Raw genomic sequence first — 21892 nt, forward strand, 5'->3', positions numbered from 1 at the left:
TTCATGCCTATTCAAACTCATTTTGCGGTACACAATCAATGGTATTTTGAAGGATCTATGATGTGTTTTTTCTATACAGTGTAAGCCAATGGGGTTCAAAACATTTAAACTCCAAAAAAGGACATAAATGCAGCAAAGAAGTGTGGTTTAATCCATGTCTTCTGAAGCGATTCGGTCGTTTTGGGCGATAAACTGACCACAATTAAATTTCTTATTCACTATAAATCTTGACATCCGCTTGTCTCCTCATTGAAGTTGAGCTTCTGTTAGAGATAAATGCGTCACACTGTTGTTGAGAGCACTAGAAATGATAAATGTATCTCTCTCTGTTCATTGGATAGTTAGATAACACTAAGATTAATGGAGCTCTCTATTGCTAGAGAATGTTCTACGGTTTCCCATTGTGTGGTGGCTTATCTGTTGGAAAATGGATGTTAAAGGTACAATAGACGTGGAGACATTTTTCAGAGCTTACAATCAAATGCTGCACAAGTCTTCAACTACAATCTCAAATATTTGAATCACAGTTCCTGGTTGATCTTCTCAAGATCCGCTGTGAGGACAAAGATTGCTCTCTTTTTAACTTTTACGAGCAGATCGGGGTCTCAAACCACTGAAAATGTCCTAACAATTTGGTTTTCGAAATGTTTCACTATATTGATAAAAAATGTGGCCCTCACACACACACACACACACACACACACACACACACACACACACACACACACACACACACACACACACACACACACACACACACACACACACACACACACACACAGTGTTGAGTCTCTTTCACCGTGTCTTACTCTCTGTTGCCGGCATTTGAAACTGGGCATGCCTGTACACAAGAAAGACAACAGCAATTAATGTTTATAGAGAAAGACAATACATTCATATTTGCACCTCGTACCCTCAGCCCAACCCCGAGAGTGGCTTTCAAGTTGAACTAGTCTTGGAGACACCAAGCTATGTAGCTACAGGAAGTAAACACATGTATCAATTTAACAGCCGTTTTTCTCTCTCCCTCACTCTTTAGATTAATGAAGGCTCAGGATCTGGACAGGGTGAGAGGAAAGGTGAAAGTCAAAGGTTTAGACTGTAGCCGGTTCAAATACGATGCTGAACAAGTAAAAGAAAAACAGACTAGCCTAGCAAGTTAGCTATTTATCCCTCTAAGAAATACACAAAGATGCCCCCTTCGCATGTCCTTTGTTTCAGCTTGCATAGCAAACAACATTGTCAAAAGACTCTTGTTTTCTCTGTGTCTGTATTTCTAATCCACTCAGTCAAACGTTCAACATCTCACTCTTTTGCCTTTAGTCTTCTGCTGGTTCTGTTCCAGTGCTAAAAAGACCAGCAATGTCGGTCACCAGCATTTACTGTGTTTTGGATGTTGGTGTCCCATCCTGGCTTGACCATGCTGATTAACCAGCTCCATTAGCAAATTTCAACGCCCAGAAATATTGATGACTCATCTTGTACTCAGGGGCGTATCCAAATTTTTGAATGAAAATATCCCTACCCTACAACCACTACCTGCTTCTGACAAGCAATAAAACGATGTGTATTCATTTGGGTCTTAATTATTTAAACGCTAAATAAATAAAAAAGGAAATAGTTACTAAAGCTTGGTTGAATTGGGTTTACATGTATCTGTTCAACTGCTGTTTATGCCATCATATTAATTACGATACTAATTGTCTGTGCCAGTTGTTTTGTGATAATGCAGCTCTAATTAAAAAAAGAAGGGGTAGCTTCACTGTAGTTGAACCACTTTAAATTCGGGGTAGTTTGTAGCTTTGACAACTACAGATTCAATGTAGCTTCCCCAACACTGTTCTGTCTTCTCTTATCTCAAAAGCTACTACTAATGAAACCCGATATCTGAGCAGAAAAACGAGAAAACCTTGCAGAGTGATATATTCTCTGGGCTGTACTTCAGGAACAAGAGCGCCCCCCCAAAAGAAAAGTCATGATGCGATTTATGACAGTTACCAAATTATCATCAGGTCACCATGCCTTCAGAGGAATGTTGTTTGCTAAGACTCTGTCATCTCCTGGTTAATGTGCTTTTAATAACCGTAGCTGACTCATATCAGAGAGGATTAGAGGAGATTGGTAAAACTGCAACAGCTGGAAACTTATGTTTGAATCACAGAACAAATGTTCCGGGTATTCGGGTATTCCATACTCAGGTGGTAGAGCGGGTCATCTGCTAATCGCAGGGTTGGTGGTTTGAATCCCGGCCCACATGACTCCACATGCCGAAGTGTCCTTGGGCAAGACACTGAACTCCAAGTTGCTCCCAATGGCAGACTAGCACCTTACATAGCAGCTCTGCCGCCATTGGTGTGTGAGAGTGTGTGTGAATGGGACACGGTGTAAAGCGCATTGGTAACCTCTAAGGTTGAAAAAGGCGCTATATACGTGCAGACCATTTACCACACACTGTAGAAATCTTAAGAGTAGTAACTTAATATGCTATTCTGAACATAGCCTATATTATCTGGTTGAGGTGTTAGAGTCTTCTGTGTACTGTAAGTGCATACCCACAATTTTCTATATGGCCTTTTGAAACAATGATACATTAAATGAAAATGTCTATATTTCTTTTATTTTATAGATATAGATGAGTGCAGCATTAATCGGGGTGGCTGTAAATTTGGATGCCTGAACACGCTGGGCAGTTACGAGTGTACCTGTCCACCAGGCTACAAACTGCACTGGAATAAGAAGGACTGTATTGGTATGTGGACAATTCTGCCACTTAAAGGCCATTCAGATGCCATGATATAGATGAACTGAAAACTCATGGTTCAAATCTAAAATGCCAATGTGTTTGCACATTCCCAGGTTGATTCTCATTGCTGTAATTCAGTATTTTTAAACCACATTAAAGTAATAAAATAACTGTAATACAATTATTGTTAGTTTGGTTTTTAAACCAGTTTAAATGAAAGGCAGTACCTTGGTTTCTGCTAATGAAGTGTGTATTTCACTCATACAGAGCTTGTGAAGTGTGCATCTAATCTTGTGGCCCCCAAAGCCACCCTCACCTGTATTAAGATGGGGAAAAAAGAAAGCTGCTCTCTCACCTGTGCGTCTAAAGCACATTACCTGGCAGGTAAACGCTAATGACCACAACACCCCCCCCCCCCAAGAAAAAAAGCATACATCATGTTTTTGTATTCAACTCTAATGTCTCTGTTAAATTCAGAATCGGACAACAGCTATTCCGTTAGTTGTGGAATACCCATCCTGCGCGGTAAATCCCAGACCAGATTAAACACAAGCAGCATTCAGAGCTGCATAGGTAAGATGATACGCATGTCCTCATACCTTCCACATCTCAAGAGTAAATGAACTTATTCTGAATGAGCTAACAGATCTGGCATTTGATGAGACGTTTCTTTTGAAAGGATGTAACTGATGATTCGGAGAAACATCATGAGAGAGACATCACAGCTGTGCAATTACGAGATCACTTGATGTGCTTGGCAATTTGAAACTATTTTTATCACGCCTGAAGTTTGGTTCATGTCACTTAACAAATTAGGATTGCTGTCATGGAACACTATATTCTCAAATTGCTGTTCCTCTTAAGTATTCCGAGTGAGCATTAAGCTACATAAACGTTCAAAGAAAACAAACAGGTCAGTTGTTTCTAGTGATTTCCTAAACACTGCCCCCTGCCTAGCTTCGGTCAGACAACCAGATAGCTGTTGCCTTTGCATATTAAGGTGGGATAGGAAACAGCTTGGTAAAAATTTTAAAAATCACATTATCTTTAATGTAGCGAACTTAAAGCTGTGAATCAGTATGGTTGGCTAGTACTTGTTATTATGGGCTTATTATGAACGTGTTTGGTTTTGTGAACACCTCCTTGTTTGGTTGTAGAGACTCAGGCCCCTCCAGTGAAGCAGACGGCATCCTTCCGGATCAAGAATGCCAAATGTAACCTGCATCCAAAACATAAGGGGAGGGCTGAGGACAACGGCAGACAGATCGGGCCAGGTCAGAGGTCATAGGGGCCAGGAAATGAAGGGTACCATATCATTTTGATGGTCCCTGCTATGGAAAAAGGCCATAGTGATAGTATTAATTAGGAGTCATGATGGACAGTGTAACTCCAAAAATGGGAAAAACTGAAGTATAAATGCCCTCTGTCTGAATAATGATTTGATTTGCAGGCGGCCAACCATGCAACAACTGCCTGGTCACGTTCGTTAACCTGAAGTGTGACTCATCTAAGAAGGTCAAAGGTCGTCGAGCTCGTAACCCATCAAGCAAAGAGGTCACGCGCATCACTCTGGAGCTGGAAGCCGAGGTCAAGCCAGCGGACTCCACCGGTGAGTCTGATATCCTCTGTTTAAAGTAAACCCTCTACCATCTAAGTAGGCCTAGGCGATATGGCCAAAAATAATATATATATATATAATATATATAAAAAAAACATTTCATATCGTTCGGTATCAATATTTATCACGATATACATTTCATACCATTAATGGGGATTGAGTAAACTCTTCAGGGTAAGCCATCTTTTAATTTGATATTCAAGATGTATACTTACTTTTTTATCCCCTTTTCTCCCAATTTGGAATCCCCAATTCTTAGTAGGTCCTCGTGATGGCGCGGTTACTCACCTCAATCCGGGTGGTGGAGGACAAGTCTCAGTTGCCTCTGCTTCTGGGACCGTCAGTCCATGCATCTTATAAAAAAATTTAAATAAATAATAATTTATCAAGTGACTCGTTGTGCATGAGACCGCGGAGACTCGCAGCACGTGGAGGCTCATGCTACTCTCCGCAATCCAAGCACAAATTACCACGTTCCCCATTGAGAGTGAGAACCCCTAATCGAGACCACGAGAAGGTTACCCAATTTGACTCTACCCTCCCTAGCAACCGGGCCAATTTGGTTGCTTAGGAGACCTGGCTGGAGTCACTCAGCACACCCTGGATACGGAACTCACGACTCCAGGGGTGGTAGTCAGCGTCAATACTCGCAGAGCTACCCAGCCCATAAGAAGTATACTTATTTAAGGATTTAGTCCTACATAAGTTGTCGGACTGTTTCTGGCACAATTTCATTGTCTTCAGAGGACGTTTGACTCTCCACATGGCCATTGATTTTTACGTTTCCAACAAAGTTGAAACCTTCTGCGTTTTGGCTACGTAACCCTTACATGACTTAATTGCTGTAGCCTAAAATGTATTATATCCACTGAAAGACTTTCTTGCCTGTGTCAAAACCTTTGTCGTTGTGACAACTATATGGATCATGAAACATTTAACAAATACATGTAACTAAATTGCACATCAATAAACACTAATGGTGTTGATGTCAGACGTGCTGTGGAGTTCAATCGAATCTTGTTCGGTACACAACGATATCATATTAGCCAGAGAGTTAGCTAGCTAGCGGCTACCTAGCATCATTAATAATATTAATAATAATTTGTATTTATATAGTGCCTTTCAAGACCTCAAGGTCGCTTCACAAAGAGAATGATTTTGTAATTCCCATGTAGGGAACAAAGAGATGTTAAACTGAGCTCATGAAATAAAGAAATTTGATAATGAAGATTATGAGCGGTCCCTACAGTGTTAGGGACCAGAAACATTTGAAGAGTTTTCAGTTGAATTTTGAAGATCTGATAAGTTGAAATTTCACAGAGATGTTGTGGAAGTGTGTTCCAGAGTTTAGAGGCTGGTCATTACAGGTTTACTTGACAACAGGGTTAGGTAGCTGCTAGCAAGATGACGAGATTGTTTTATCACCCGGCCCATGATGAGACTGGTTTGTCTCATCATGTAGTCTGCCCTAACCTGTTATTGCTCACAAAAACAGACTTACAGATTATACATAATAACAGGAATATTGTTCACAGCAAGCTATCTTGAAATGTACTGTTGAAGAAGACGAAGGGTTTGTTACGGAAGTGGTGCTTTGATAACTGTGGTGCTTTAAAGGGGATTAATTTAGACACAAAAATTTGGTGACAGTCAGACATCATCCTGACAGTCTCACAGCACACTAAAGCACCTCGCTCTGTCAGCATGCTAAAATCTTCTTCAAGAAGCTGCGTCTTTTAATTTATCCCATTTTAAGCACCATCGCAAACATGATGAAAGCTAAAATAACAATTAGGGGGAAAATGTTTTTGATAAAACTTGACCTCACTTATTATTCGACCATTCTGTCCCATCACTACCACCTGCAGAAAAATGCAAAGTAAACTGATAAACGTGGAAGTGCGCTGTTTTTTCATGCCATAGTCAGCCAAACTGTGAGAGATTCATCGTATTCTCCTTCAGGGAACTGTAATATAATGTGTCAGAGGCAGCGCATGGAGCAGCAGATGAAGTCGTACATCAAAGCCCTGAAAAAATCCATTAACCAGGAGCGTTTCCTTATACGTGTGGCCGGACTGGAGTATGAGGTCGCGCAGAAGCTCCCCCAGGCTTCACTGAGGCAGGAGAACTGCGGACCGGGCCGAGAGAAAGACAGCGGCCGCTGTGGTAAGAACAGAAGAGTGAGTGGGGCCAGTTATTAATGAGTAAACCCCCCTTTCTCCACTGCAGCTGCTTTTAACATGACACAAGAGTGCTATATCAGTGAACCAAGATATAACTGAGAAGAATAATCAACAGTATCTACCAAAAATAGAAAGTTGAGTCTGCGACTTGACTTAGACATTTTGGCAATTGACTTTAACTTTACTTAGACTCCAAATGACAGACTCTTGAACAATGCAAGTCATTAGGTCTACAAGGAAACCCATTTTCTAATAGTGTGACACTGTTTAAATAAAAGGGAGTTTAGTTATTGTAACATGGACGGTAAAATTAAACTGCACCATCTAGTAAACTATCACCATAATGGATTTGAGACTTGACTTGGACTCATGACAGACGGCTAAGCCTTGAGACTTAGCTACAATAGAAATTGGTCCAGTTATTGATCTTTGTTAAAGCTGATACATAATCAAGTTTAGAGGTGGACCGATATATCGGTTTTACTGATTAATCGGTGCCGATAGTTGCTTTATGTAGCAATCAGTTATCTGAAAAAATCGATGCCGATAGTTGCAGATTGTATTTCTTTATTTTCTTTATACCTCTGTGTTTCTGTGTCACACACACACATACACACACACACACACAAACTTCAATATAAGAGTTACTAGTGTGTTACAGCTTCTTTTTACAGTTTAAAGTTTTTTCTGCTTATTTTTGGGATTTTGTAATAATTTGAACTCCTGGGTCTGTGTTCATCACTAACATACTATATATCGATTTTATAAACTATCGGCCAATTAGTTAGTTATCGTATCTGCAAAATCGACTGTCGGTCCACCTCTAATAAATTTGATAAAGTTATCTGACACAGTTTTTAAAATTATTGGAAGATATTGAAACAATATATACAGGATGAAGCTTGTACAGAATTCCAATATTTTTCCATTTCCTAGCAACTTGTTACAGGTCAGCAAAACAAACCAAACCAAAGCAAAGTCAAATATTAATTCTTGATTAAAAAATAGATCAGCGTGAAACTGTCTCTAGAGTCAAAACCTCAACTGTATCTGTCAAAAACTGAATTTCAGTTCCCTCACTGCTGCCCCCTGTTGGCTGATCTCTCTTAGTCAGATGTTTGCCTGGGTCATATTACCATGGTGAGCAGGAGCGCTGTGTCCAGTGCCCACCTGGAACATTCCAGGAACGTGAAGGTCAGCTGGCCTGTGACCTTTGCCCTGGAGGAGACCGCCATGGCCCACCAGGGGCCCGTAACATCACATCATGTGCAGGTAACAAGACTTGGTCTCTGTCTTCTACTTGTTAGTGGATGTAAATGTTACTCAACTAAACTTTCCTTTAAATGGTCATTACTTATCATTTTATTATCTTCCCTGAGGTCCACTTCTTATTTAGGTAAAGCTTTTTTGCACAAAAACAGGAATAATTTAGTAATATATAATCATTTCCCACCCTGTCTCTGGCCCTCTGTCTGAAACTCTTTGTTTTAAGCTGTCTGGCCCCTCAAATTCAGCCATATTGGAAACTCAATTGGAAGAAAATTAACAAGCTACACAACATTATAAAATTACATTTGAAGGTTTACACATAGCGTACACCCAATCAATACATTGCATCCGAAACGTTAAGCACAGTGTCACCTTAACTATAAAACAGTCATAGCATTTGAAATATACGTGAATGAAATTGTTTACTTGCGGTTTTGCCAATAGAGTCCAATAGAGTTTTTAACTACAATATTGTTAAGAATGGTTATTCAATAACAGTTCATTTGCAATGCCTGAGTCATGGTTCACAAGCAATCCACGCTGATCTGAGGCAAAAACATACAATTCACGCTGAAATGTTCTGAATACGCAAAACGTAATACAATCCATTTAGTCCATTTAGTCCAATCCATTTGCTTCAACCCAACCCAGATGGGTGAAAAAACGGTCCAGGATGCTTTCAAAACAGCAGGAAACAGAGCAGCTGAATAAAACACAATGGAGGTCTTCTTTTTAGAGTTATAACTTAACATTACATCTTTTAAAATTGGCGTGAGATGAATGATAACAGTCAGAGCTGTTCGTCTCATGTAGAAAATCATTTAAATCCAGATAGGTACATGAATGAGTCCTGTATAAGTCCCCTTTTGTGTAGATGAGTCTCCCATGACAGGCCCATCTCTCTCCACTTCACCTGTGCAACTGAGCAGTTAGCACCAGTGAGCGGGAACAAGGGTGCAATGATGAAAAATAGGCATTGGTGTCTTGCTGAAGAGGCAGTCATATGCAGATGTTTTTGGTCCTTGTGACATCACAAGTTCCACAAATTCCAGAAGGCCTGTTTCTGGAGCTTGGTTTAAATAAACACTCTTCTTCTATTAAGGAGGAAGTATTCAGTTCGGAAACTTAGAGGATGTTTTTATACTACAATGACCTCTTATATGTCAAAAGATCAAGGACAATTTTATTCCTCATGTCGTGACCCCTTTAAATTTTTTGCAAACACAAGGAGAAATCCAAAAGCCTTGAATTACAACAACACGATCACTATCTCTTATACTTAGAAAAAGCCTTTTTTTAAGCAGCAGCCTTTGTTTTTGTCACACATTATACGTTTGCATATACACAGTGAAATATTTTTTTTTGCATATACCAGCTAAGCTGTGGTCAGAGCACAGGATCAGCCATGATACAGCACCCCTGGAGCAGATAGGGTCAAGGGCCTTGCTCAAGGGCCCAACAGTGGCATCTTGGCGGTGGACCCCTGACCTTTTGGTCAGTAACCCAGAGCCTTAACTGCTGAGCCACTACTGCCCTTACTTATGGTTAGGGATTCGAACAAACCCATATGTAATACATTTCGGCATGTACCTCATCCCTCACTATTTGCACCTCAAATCGTGGTTCTTGGTAAGGAAAGGTGTGCAATTACATTTCTAAGCATTCAGACTATGGCTAGTACACAACCATCCAGGATATCCAAGCAGCTAGGGGTGGGAATCTTCAGGCACCTCTTGATTCGATCCAGTTCCAAAGTCATTAAAGGCCATTTGGCTTTAGTATATGCGTCTACCATCTCACTGTTTTTCTGGTGTACATAGAAGTGCCACTGTGCTTCCTCGGTATAAATTTAACTCAGAAATGATTCTGTATTTTTGAGAATCTATCCAGAATCGTTGGAGAAAGAATCACCTGTGAATCTGTTTTTCTCCCACCCCTACCAGCAACCACACAAAACACCCTAGCAGCCACATAGCAATGCCATGGCAACCACAACAGCCTGGCATTTCGACAGCAAGTTGTGCATTGGGCAAGCACCACATACATTTTTTTTTTACCTTCAGAAAATGTACAAATCTTGTTAAATACTTACCATTTAGAATTGAGGGGTGGAACTTTATCGTCAAAGAACTGTGTTGATTTTGGTATCTTCCTTTTCATAGGTCAGTGTCCACCCGGGTATTTCTCCAATGATGGGTTTAAGCCCTGTCAGCCATGCCCCATTGGCTCGTACCAGCCTGACCCAGGACGAACGCTCTGTTTCCCATGCGGAGGAGGGCTCGGTACCAAAAGAGAGGGTGCCAGCTCCTTTAATGACTGTGAGGTCAAAGGTCAGACATTTGTAGACACTCTAGAATGCAAGCTAGACAGTAGACATACAGAAAAATATCATGATGTTTGGTGTAAAACATGATTTATGTTTTTATGTTTGAATTTGAAAAGAAAACAGCTTTTAAGTTTCATACTAACAGATCATCAATAATAATCTGATTCACAAAGCTATTTAAAACATGCCGAATAATTTTCGGTCATCAAACATTCATGTCCATAGCTTACGACACCAATTGATTAAAATGGCCCATGAAAGTTAGTTCTGAGAAAGGATAAAGCATCATTTGTTTGCATAGTTCATACAGTTTTTACATGTGGCTTAAGTGTTTAAATGCTTTTTGGGCCACTGTTCGTCAGATGCTCCAAAGGCTTGATCAGACCACCAAAACCAGACTAAAGAGGCCTTTACTGTGCTAAATTCAGGCCCATGTGGTCCAGAGTCAGTACAGAGTGCTGCATGTGAAAGCTTTTTCTTGTTAAATCCAACCCATGTGATCTCCGTGTGTGCAGTTTTGTGTTCTCCAGGTCATTATTATAACACCTCAGTTCATCGTTGTATCCGTTGCCCTCATGGAACCTACCAGGCTGAGTTCAGACAGAACTACTGCATTTCCTGTCCTGGAAACACAACAACAGACTTTGATGGGGCCATCAGTGTCTCTCAGTGCAAAAGTGAGTCCATTCTGTCTTAAGCACAAGTACTGCTTTCTTTTGCATCCTTAATCACTATAAGAGCCTGATCTTAAACCAAAATCAGATCAACAAAGGACATTTTGAGGAGAGTTCTACAGTGAAATAAACACCAAGAGAAATTATTGTTTGTCAAAGCCTTATGAAGGAAAACCATCCACAGGGAAGTCTGGAGAAAACTGAAGGTAACCGAGACTTTCAAGTAAGACCCCTAGTGTCGCTCCAATCGACACAACGTCGAGTGAGCGACAGAAGGGGAACTGAAGTAGTTTTAAAATCTCTGTTTTGTATTGCCAAGAACATACAGTCCTCCAAACATCCAAAGCAAATGTCTCTAAACTCTTCTTTTTGGTTTGTCTCCTGGTGTTTGTTTAGATAGAGAATGTGGGGGTGAGATCGGGGAGTTCATCGGATACATCGAGTCACCCAACTATCCAGGAAACTATCCAGCCAATGTTGAATGTGTCTGGACCATCAACCCTCCGCACAAACGCAAGATTCTGATTGTTGTCCCGGAGATCTTCCTCCCATCTGAGGATGAGTGCGGAGACGTGCTAGTAATGAGAAAGAACTGTGAGTGTTCTAGGGTTCAAAAAGATATTTCCAATATTCACTTACCGGGACGCCTGCAGTCTCTCCATATTTGTAGCGATGGTTTGCTGTCGAAAATTATTTAGCATTGATTTGGAGTGGTGGTGGCGTAGTGGTCTAAAGCACTAAACTGTTAAGCAGAAGGTTGTAGGTTCGATCCCCAACGCCACCACCATTGTGTCCTTGAGCAAGGCACTTAACTCCATGTTGCTCCGGGGGGATTGTCCCTGTAATAAGTGCACTGCTTTGGATAAAAGCGTCTGCCAAATGCATAAATCGAAATGATTTGGATGCTGGGTTTTTCTCCTCCAAGGGTCAGTGACCTCTATCACCACCTATGAGACATGTCAGACGTACGAGAGACCGATCGCTTTCACTGCTCGATCGCGACGCCTCTGGATCAACTTCAAATCCAACGATGTAAACAGCGCTCGAGGGTTCCAGATTCCCTACGTCACTTACGATGGTACAGTCTCAAGAGAAACCCTAGTTTGAATTAAAAATATATCGTATTTACGGTCCATACTTGTCAGCAAGTTCTTAGGCACTGTCAGTAAAATAAATAATTTTCTTTTTTCTAGAGGACTATGAGCAGCTTGTCGAAGACATTGTAAGAGATGGAAGACTTTATGCCTCTGAAAACCATCAAGAAATACTCAAGGTAAATTTCGCTTGAGCGGAAAACAGCTTTTTTTTACCCAATTTGAGTACCTTGGCTGTTAAGAATGGTTCAAATCATGTTAAACGCTACCAGGAGCATGTGTGAAATAATGTTGATTACCACCAAATCAATTTAGTCTCCATGAGAAGCTCATGAGAATCTCTTCCTTACAAAATCTGCATTATCTGTGTCCTATTTGAAGCCTATCCTCATCCCATTCCTTTTCTCTTTTTTGTTTCTCATCAGGATAAAAAACTCATTAAAACTCTATTCGATGTGCTTGCTCACCCGAACAATTACTACAAGTACTCCACTCGGGACTCCACGGAGATGCTCCCACGTTCCTTCATACGTCTCATCCACAGCAAAGTCTCTGCATTCCTGCGTCCATATAAATAGTCCAAAATCCCACTCCACGTACCTTCAGTCCCCTGGCCTCGAGTTTACGGGATCCTAATCACATTTAAAGGAAATATGAACACACTTTCAACCACACTTAATGACATCACACAATGCAGATTTCAAATGTCTCACTTTAACTTTTTCTTCTTTGTTCTTGCTGGTTATCTCTAAGCTGTGTTGTCTAATGTAACACAGTTGTTTCGAATCAAACTGCTGCTTGACTGAAGTGTTTCCTGCTTTGAGACCTCTCTATACGTGTCGGTCACCACTCTAGGATGTCAATGTTTTTGTTCGGTATGAATGTTTGCACGCTTAGTATGTAGAAGTGTCTTGTAGATTTAAAAATGTCTGGGTGATCCTACACTCCATTACGGACAATGTGTGTTTAAAAACATGTATTTTTTTCACAAAGATGATCTGGGTTAGAGCGTCTGGTACAGTCAAAAGAAAGGTGTAGCATGTAGAAGAAATGATATATTTGTTGAACTGGAGCTAGCTGTGACTGTGCATTAAAAATAGTATTGTTTCCCAGGTTCCAGCTCTAAAAAACAAGTAAAATTTTTGGTATATCTGTACTCTTAGTGTGCTCTCAGTAAGACCTAATTCCTATCAAGCATTTCACAATGTTAAGGCATCATATTTGAGCTCCTAGAGCAAACACGTAATCTCTAATGATCGTGCTGTTAAAACAGTAATGTTTTGTCTGTTCAAATTGTATTATAGTCAATTGCATATTGGTCTATTTCCTAATATTAAAGTTAATTTAAATAGGCGTAGAAGTTGTGCATTATGAAAATAAGTTTGGGTGATGGAAAGGTCGGTTGGTATTTTAAAAACAGTGGACTGTAACACTCAGTTCTGAGAGAGATCAAAACAGAAATGTATTTTTTGCAGGACATGCAATTGCTGCTGCTTCAAAAACGTCACTTTAAGCCTTTGGTTTTGCCTAACGCGATTCAAGAATTTCCTCCCATTTGAAAAAGAGCAATTAAGGAGCCAAACTCTTTCACAGGTTGGAAGTAATGTTTTCATAATGCAGATATGACTTGCTGATAAACGCAAACTACAGGTTGACATGGATGGATTTGGGTCAAGAAAAAACCAACATCGCTACACATTTCAGTTCCGACCTGGATGAAAGTGTTTCGAGTTGGTTTTGCACATTACTTTGACCATCCAGTGGACCAGAAAGAAGCGTTGTTTGGTTTACAGGTGTTGGGTTTCACTGGACCGCAGTCATATTTGCTTGTAAGTGCCTGAAGTACAAAATTGTCAGGATAAGCCTGTGGATGTCAAACATTTATGAGTGTTTCCTGTATTAATTATGAACCCATTAGTATTCGTTATAAACATGTTTATAAGCCACAAACCAGAGTGCTGTCCCGTGTCCTAACCAGGTGAAACGAGATAAAGTGACAAGCGCAAAAATCTCTTCCGTGTTAACCAGCCGTCCACCAGTCACTTGGTTTCTATTTTTGCTGCATTGCACTTGGCCTTGCATCTCATTGGAACAAAATCCTGCTCCGTGTAGCTGTATGGTAAACATCAGATGTTTTCTGATTGGCTTTGATCGGCCTGTCACACAGCAGTTACACAATCAGTGTTAACGGACAAATTACTTGTCGCCAGAACTGGACTGGTAATCTGGCATACCGACGCACTTTGGGGCCGATCAGGGGCGGACTGACCATCGGGAGAACCGAGGGGTTCGGTGGGTCGGCAGCGAAATGCAAAAATGAGCTGCCACGTTATGCAGAACGGACCACAAAGCGGCTCCGCGATATGCAGAAAAGGACAGCGAACACCCCCCCCTTGCTATGTAGAATCCCTGGCCGATTTCTCTTCCCAGTCCAGCCCTGCTTGTCGCGGAAGGCTTGTCCCTTTTGCACCTTGTCAGGACATGGTCTTACAGTATGTAGCAAAGTCTATGGCTTTGAGAAGGTCAAGCCATACCCTGTTTTAATATGTAAACATACTGTATGTAAACAGAAAAGGACAGGTCACGATGGGTTACCATTGTTGTCTTTTTTGTATGTTGTAAATATGAAATAAATGTAGACTAATTGGAGTCTGAGAGATAAGTCCAGACAGAAGACCTTGTGTTTAGAAAATTTCCTCCGAACTATTCACCCTTCCAAAGGTTGATACGGTTCAGTTGTCAAAAAGAGGGTGGGTTCAAACTTTGAACATTAAGGCCAGAAATATACTGTATGAAGATGCGCAAACACAAAGGCTTTGACAACCCATTGCAAACACACAGACCCATTCGACATAGTTAACATGTGCTTTTGCCATACTGTTGCAGTAACACACTGTTACTAGTAGGGGGCCCTAGTTACATTAAAAAACGACAGGATGTTGATTGAAAAGCTCCAACTTTTGACCCAAACTCTCGTCCAAAGACAAAAGTCCACCACCCCAATGACAGTATCCAACAAACACCTTGCTTTTTAAGTGCAGTGACTAAAAAAATATATATATATATATATCAAACCAACTAAAAAGATTGTGATGTCTTTATTTGAAAGGAATGTTTATATGTACATTTGTCATCTATTACAAGGCTCACTGATATAAATGTTTAACTAAATATTGTAATAATGAATAACTAAAAGAAAAAACATCAACTTGGCTTAACCCAAGAACAAGATGTATAGGACTCTCAATATAGTCCCACATGTAGAAAGTAATCACTGTGCACCGTGTTATGTGTTGCAACACTGTTGGATAGAAATCTCTGTAAAATGATGGGTCATATGTGAAATAGCCACGAGTGCCGTGAAATAAAATGTTTATGGCAAAGTAGTCAACATAGTCCTTGTGGCAGGGCGGAGGGCGGGGCCGGGTTGTGATCCTACACACCCGGTCCCGTATTAGGCTAATTAAGCCACCGTGAGGTTTAAAGGTCGACTGCAGGGGAGCGTGTGGGGGAGAGAGATAATTTACGGACATGTCCGTCATGTGTGTGTTTATGTTGTCTTTTAAGTTTATCATTAAACTATTATTTACAGAAAAAAAAAAAAAAAAAATCTTACTCGCCAGTTCTCCGATACGCCGTAGCTTGTTCCTCGGCCACTCCTCCACCCTCTCCGGGCGGATCAGAGGCAGTCCTCCAGCCCCTAGCGGACGGAACGCCCGGCCTCGTTCTCGGGGAACAGAAGGGGTCTCCCCCGCACCTGGCAGCGGTTCTCTCGCTCCAGGCGGTCGGCAGTGAGCCCCTCCCCACTCGCAGTCGGCGGTCATAAACCCCGCCGCGTTTCAGCGGCTGGTAGGGAACTCCTCTGCCCCTGGCAGCGGCCCTGACCGCTCCAGGCGGTCGGTTAGGAGCCTCGTCTCCCCTCGCGGTCGGCGGCCATCGTCCTCTTTCAGGCGGCTGGGCTCCTCGTCCCCCGGCAGATGGCCGCAGCTGCTCCGTTGGGGTGGACGGTAGTGGCGAGAACTCTACTACGGCGTATCCCTCCTCCTTCCCGGGTTTCGGCACCAGTGTAAAGGGATCAATGGAAAGGAGGAGGCGAGAACCGGCTTTTCAACATAAATAATAGTTTAATGATAAACTTAAAAGACAACATAAACACACACATGACGGACATGTCCGTAAATGATCTCTCTCCCCCTCACGATCCCCTGCAGTCGACCTTTATCCCTCACTGTTGCTTAATTAGCCTTATACAGGACAGGGTGTGTAGGATCACGACCCGGCCCCGCCCTCCGCCCTGCCACAGTCCTTTAAATTTTCAATAAAGGAAATGCAGAGTATAAGTTACTCTGACTAGTCAGTGACATTCTGTGACTGCTGCTTTATTTCGGGAATTGCCGCTTGTATTTGCGCTACCAAAACCATTTGCGATCAGCTTTAAAATATATCATGTCAATTCACATTCCGATATCTATCTTTATCTGTTTTTATTTGTAATATTTTATTGCTTTTTCTGTTTTGGTTTTGTTTGTTTTTTGTCTTCACCCCATTTTTCTTTTTTTTGTCTTTGTTTTGGAGAAAAGGAAATGACTTTGCCACAATGTTTTATGGAATGGGAAATGGTATTTGCACTTGAAATATGTTTATGCTCATGTAAAAATGTCTGGATTTTGTAATGTCTTTTAAATGAAAGAAATTGGTGTTCTTAAAGGTGTCTTTCTTTCTTTTTTTTTATACTTTATACATATTAAAGTTGATTACAAAGGAGAAGACAAGTAATATATATATTGAATCTATCTACAATCTAAAGTTGCTAAACTTATCAATTCATTGCTTCTGAGATCTTAATTACGGAAGCTTTGAACCGCAAGTTGAAAAATTATTATAATTTTTTTTTTAAACACGGTGAAAAAATACAAAAATAAATATTTATGTCTCAGTTCCTTCTTGAGTCTTAAATGTTTTTTTCTCCCTTCAAATTGAATTTTTTTTCTCTCTTCAAAAATGCAATGCGCTACCAACCTTGCCCACCAGGTGCCACTATCAGTAAACATGTAATCTTATGCCCTTTATGCTTTCTCTGTTGCTAGATGTCATGAGCAGACTTTCATGGTGAAATTGAATTATAATAATATATTTTAATATAACAAGTTATCTACTGCTATACAAAAACAGGTGTGTGTAGTCTACTATTCTTCCCCCGGAGCGGAACCCGGGGAGCGATACTATAGGTGATTCCTCACCCCTCACCAATTTGTTTGGGCATTTTACATCGGTGTAACTGTCTAGTTCATGTTTAGTCAGACCAACAATATTTGGATATTTATTTGACCTTCTTCATCTGGAACCCTTCACTTCTGCAGTAAGTGTTTCAAAAGCATAGACAACTTGTTATATTAAAATATATTTTTATATAATTACATTTCACCATGAAAGTCTGCACATGACATATAGCAACAGAGAAAGCATAAAAATCACAAGATTACATGTTTAATGATAGTGACACCTGGTGGCGAAGGTTGGTACCGCATTCCTTTTTTTTTAATAGAGAAAAAAAATTTAGAAGAGAGAAAAAAAAACATTTTTGAAGGGAGAAAAACATTTTGAAGAGGAATTTTTTTTTAAGACTGAGACAAAAAAAAAATGTTCACTGTTTTTTTTTTTTTCTCCACCTTGCGGTTCAGTTCTTCCGTACTTAATGGAATATTTTGGGTTCAATAAGTGTTAAGCTCAACTGAGCATGTTTAGTGACACACAAAAATGCATAACAAATGCAATGTTGATTAGGCAAAATTTGTACTGAACCTGAAATATTCCTTTAAATAATTATAATAAATATAAAGCATAACATTTATAGAGAGATACATACATAGAGAGAGAGAGAGAGAGAGAGAGAGAGAGAGAGAGAGAGAAGATTAATATGTCGATATCATGAAGCATTGAGATGAATGTGAATGCTAACAAACAGCTTTATAATATTAATAGTAAATGTAAATGTTGTGGTAAAATATTCCTTTAAATATCTAAATGTGTACTTCACCTAAAAATGACATTCTTCTTATTTACTCAACTGCACGACTTTCTTCCAGAATCCATGTATGCAACACAGAGTAAAAGTACAATTACTTCAAAAACATAATTACTCAAGCAGAAGTAAAACATAAATAATTACTTGAGTAGGAGTAAGAAAGTATCCAATTAAAAGAGTACTCAAGTAGTAACTTGCTACTTTCACAAATTACATAATAGACGTTTACTCCCCTATATTCCATTACATAATACACATTGAACATGTACTACAGAATTATTATTATTATTATTAATGGAAATTCTGTCATCATCATGTTGTTCCATACCCATATGACTTTCTTTCTTCCATGCAACACAATAAGGAGATATTAGACAGAATGTTTGCTTGAGTCACTATTTACTTCAGTGAATGTATAACTTTTTCTATATATTGAAAGTGAATGGTGACCGAGACTGTCAGTCCCTAACATTCTGTCTAACATATTGTGTGTTTCACAAAATACAAAGCCTCACACTGGTTTGGAACAACATGAGTGTAGAGAACTGATGACAGAATATTACATTATGGGTGAGCTATCACTTTAAAGAGATAGATTACCCAAAAATAAAAAATTCTCTCATCATTTACTCACCCTCATGCCATCCCAGATGTGTATGACTTCCTTTCTTCTGCAGAACACAAATGAAGATTTTTAAAAGAATATTTCAGCTCTGTAGGCCAAAATGTTTATGCTCCAAAAAGCACATAAAGGCAGTATAAAAGTAATCCATAAGACTCCAGTGGTTTAATCCATGTCTTCAGAAGTGTTATGATAGATGATATGTTATGATATTTTCGCTATTTTGTAGGAGTGTCTGAATTCTGAGTGAGCCACTTGGTCCCTATTTTTGTTCACTCATTCTTACCCACAATGCACTCTAATTTCAATTGTACATTTCAAGTACACTCGATGATGGTTAATTTGCCACAATCCACCACAGATCTAAATCATGGTCGAGACCTTCCAAAAACATGTTTCTGCTATAGAATCCATGCTGTTTGTAGTGCTATCATTAGCCTAGTTTTCATCCACTTTACGCGCTGAGTGAATTTGAAAATGAATCCGTCTTCTGCCTGTTTCCATACAAAATGCCTTTTGTCGATAAAAATGGCGTGCGTGATGACACTGTGGCCCATACGTTTTGGTTTATCGCAAACGATATCTGCCCTTAAGCCGTTTCCATACAGAAATGTGTCTTTATCGCTAATTCGCATCCCAGATGTCTCTATTTTTTTCCCTCTGAAGTTTTGATAAAATGGGGAGATTATTGAGACAATACATTCAAATTAGCCAGCTTACAGTCATTTTAATTTCACAAATAAAAGCAATCAGAAGATGAGGAATTGCAATCAAAAGGGAGACGTTGCCCTTCTGATAGGACTGTAATATTGGTCCTGATGTTGCGGAACATTCTGTCTCAGTATAAGGACCATCAATCGATGCGTGTATGCGGTGTGCACAGCTATTAAAGAAAATCCGATGCGGTGTAATATCAGGGTTTACATATGATACAGTTCTGATATTCAACATTTTGAACAATCATCTAATCTAAAGCATCGCCATCACAACTGCATTATGTCCCGCATGTTTCTCCAGCAACTTTTAACGACCAACTGAACTTGATTATCATCGCAAATTAATTTAGCATCATAATGCAATTTATATTTTCTGAAGAAGCTCAGCAAATGCAATCCGAGGTAAAGAGTGTTGGATTTAAAATATGTAAATGTTTTAAAATGTTCAAAAGCTCGTTTTCTGAAAGTGAACTCAGCATTGGAAAAATAGTTCTATCGGGAAGACACGCAGGATTGAGTGAAGTTTGAGATGCCATTTATTTGATAGATGTAAAACGGGAGGCGATTTTTGGCGTAGGCCCCGTCTGGCGGTCTGAGGGAGTAGGTCATGAACCGTCATGTCCTGCCAGAGATAGGAGGCAGGGGCGAGGAGCCTACCCCCGTGCAGGACAGGGCTCAACTGGTGGTGCTGGGGTGGTGGAGGTTGCCGTGTTAGCACACTGAAACAGCAACGTGATAGATTGTGAGCAGACTTATAAAGCAACGGCTTACATTTGATTGGCTGTGAATTACCCAGCTAATGATGTGATGATGTACAGCTGCTAGTCTTCCCGCTAGAACTATGCTGCGCATCCATTTATGATAGTTTATGGTCTTGAAAAAAGTTTGGTAATTAATGTTTTTAATTTAATGCTTTTTGCATTTGGTAATTTATTTAATTTCATACAGGGAATTTTGCTGGCATTTTTTCAAAAGTAAACACGTTATGTTAATGTTTCAAAAAAGCACACTGAAGCTTTTCTCCTAGTATTGTGTATTTATTTTTTATTTTAAACATGTTTGTGAACAGAAATTATATATTTTATGTTTTGTGGGCTAATTCCATTTGAATGGTGTGGAAAAGCAACTTTAATAAATAAACTGATGTCTACCAAATTTGGCCATTCATTTGTTCTCCGTGCACATGTCGATGTGCATGATATGAGATATTTGTGTTGGCACATGACTGGAAATGTCATGTTTGCAGCCTCAGATCTATATGCTGTTAGATCAATCCATAATCACTTACAATATATTGGCTACCAAGAATGTAACCTATACCTTGTAGTCATGATTAACACGGCTAACGATTGGGGGATCACGTGACACTACATTTTTGCGTTAATGCCAATTTTCTTGACAAAAAGTGTTTCCAAACCAGGTTTTCACATCATTTGAAGTATCGACATAGAGTTTATACACTAGAGTTAAACAGAAAATATTAAGTTGACACTTGTGAATTTTAGCTTTGTATTTTAGTTTGTTTTTTTAACAACTTTTCTGTAATTAGTTATTGATCTGGGAAGTTCCAATCTGTGAATATATTTCCAACTTTACCGGACTCAAAAGTTTATCATCGATATTGCTGACATCACTCTCATTTTTTTTCTTCAGATAAACATCATGATTGTTTTATCGCCCAGTATTGATAACATTGCCTTAATCTCTCACATCAAACCCATTTACATTTACATTTACATTTATGCATTTAGCAGACGCTTTTATCCAAAGCGACTTACAGTGCACTTATTACAGGGACAATCCCCCCCGGAGCAACTTGGATTAAGTGTCTTGCTCAAGGACACAATGGTGGTGGCCGTAGGGATCAAACCAGTGACCTTATGATTACCAGTGATGTGCTTTAGTCTACTACGCCACCACCACACCCAATAATCTCAATGACAGAAAGCTAATTTACAGGCTACATTATAGACACACTAGAATCTAGTAAGTAGAAATCGATATGTTTCTTCAAATTAGATGCAGGATTAATGCTGATATCTGGCTTGAGCAAGTTAAACTCCCATGACACGATCATGCAATTGGCCTTTTTTAATGCAACAAGCCCTTTCAGGTGTGGCCGGTTATGTTCAGTTATAAACTATGCTTGAGGCTTTCTCCACATCCATAACAGTTGGGGCCAGATCTACAGCTACCATTCAAGTTTTTTTTACGTGTGATTTGATTTGAGCACTTAAAATGTACTCAAGTAAAAGTCTACACATTTTAAATTACTTTGAAAAATGTGTTAATTACAGTAACATGAGTATTTGTAATTCGTTACTTTGCATGTGGAAATGAGCAGTGATGAGTTTTTAAAATTTGCCATGAACTCTCGATTTTCTAAGAGCAATAACAAATGATTTAAAACGCTTACTTGATTGATTACTGGATTTACAAATAATGTTCTGAGTTAACATGTTCTCAAAGAACATCAAACGTTTACCTAAAGATGTGTTGTTGGTACTGAGCATCTACATGAGAGAGGAGAATTTGTATCGTAGTTTAGAACTCACAATTATTTCCTGTTCGGAAAGATTGGGAATATTGAATTGCTCCTATTGTAATCAATGAAGCTGTTTA

At 39.6% G+C, this 21892-nt stretch overlaps 1 protein-coding gene across 2 annotated transcripts in view; it reads left to right on the top strand.

Moving 5' to 3' along the window:
- LOC127625339 (signal peptide, CUB and EGF-like domain-containing protein 3) overlaps positions 1–15305 on the top strand; it is a 116602-nt gene extending 101297 nt beyond the window's left edge. For both annotated transcript variants that reach the window (XM_052100580.1, XM_052100581.1), the window contains exons 11-23: positions 2627–2749; positions 3011–3127; positions 3221–3316; positions 3901–4017; positions 4194–4352; positions 6324–6527; positions 7655–7816; positions 9976–10143; positions 10655–10816; positions 11210–11407; positions 11739–11891; positions 12007–12086; positions 12333–15305. In XM_052100580.1, coding sequence (XP_051956540.1) covers positions 2627–2749; positions 3011–3127; positions 3221–3316; positions 3901–4017; positions 4194–4352; positions 6324–6527; positions 7655–7816; positions 9976–10143; positions 10655–10816; positions 11210–11407; positions 11739–11891; positions 12007–12086; positions 12333–12485 — 1892 coding nt within the window. In that variant the 3' untranslated portion in view covers positions 12486–15305. The remainder of the gene's footprint in view (positions 1–2626; positions 2750–3010; positions 3128–3220; positions 3317–3900; positions 4018–4193; positions 4353–6323; positions 6528–7654; positions 7817–9975; positions 10144–10654; positions 10817–11209; positions 11408–11738; positions 11892–12006; positions 12087–12332) is intronic.
- The last annotated feature ends 6587 nt before the right edge of the window (positions 15306–21892 follow it).

This window comes from Xyrauchen texanus, chromosome 31, assembly GCF_025860055.1.
Source record: "Xyrauchen texanus isolate HMW12.3.18 chromosome 31, RBS_HiC_50CHRs, whole genome shotgun sequence".
Taxonomy (NCBI): domain Eukaryota; kingdom Metazoa; phylum Chordata; class Actinopteri; order Cypriniformes; family Catostomidae; genus Xyrauchen; species Xyrauchen texanus.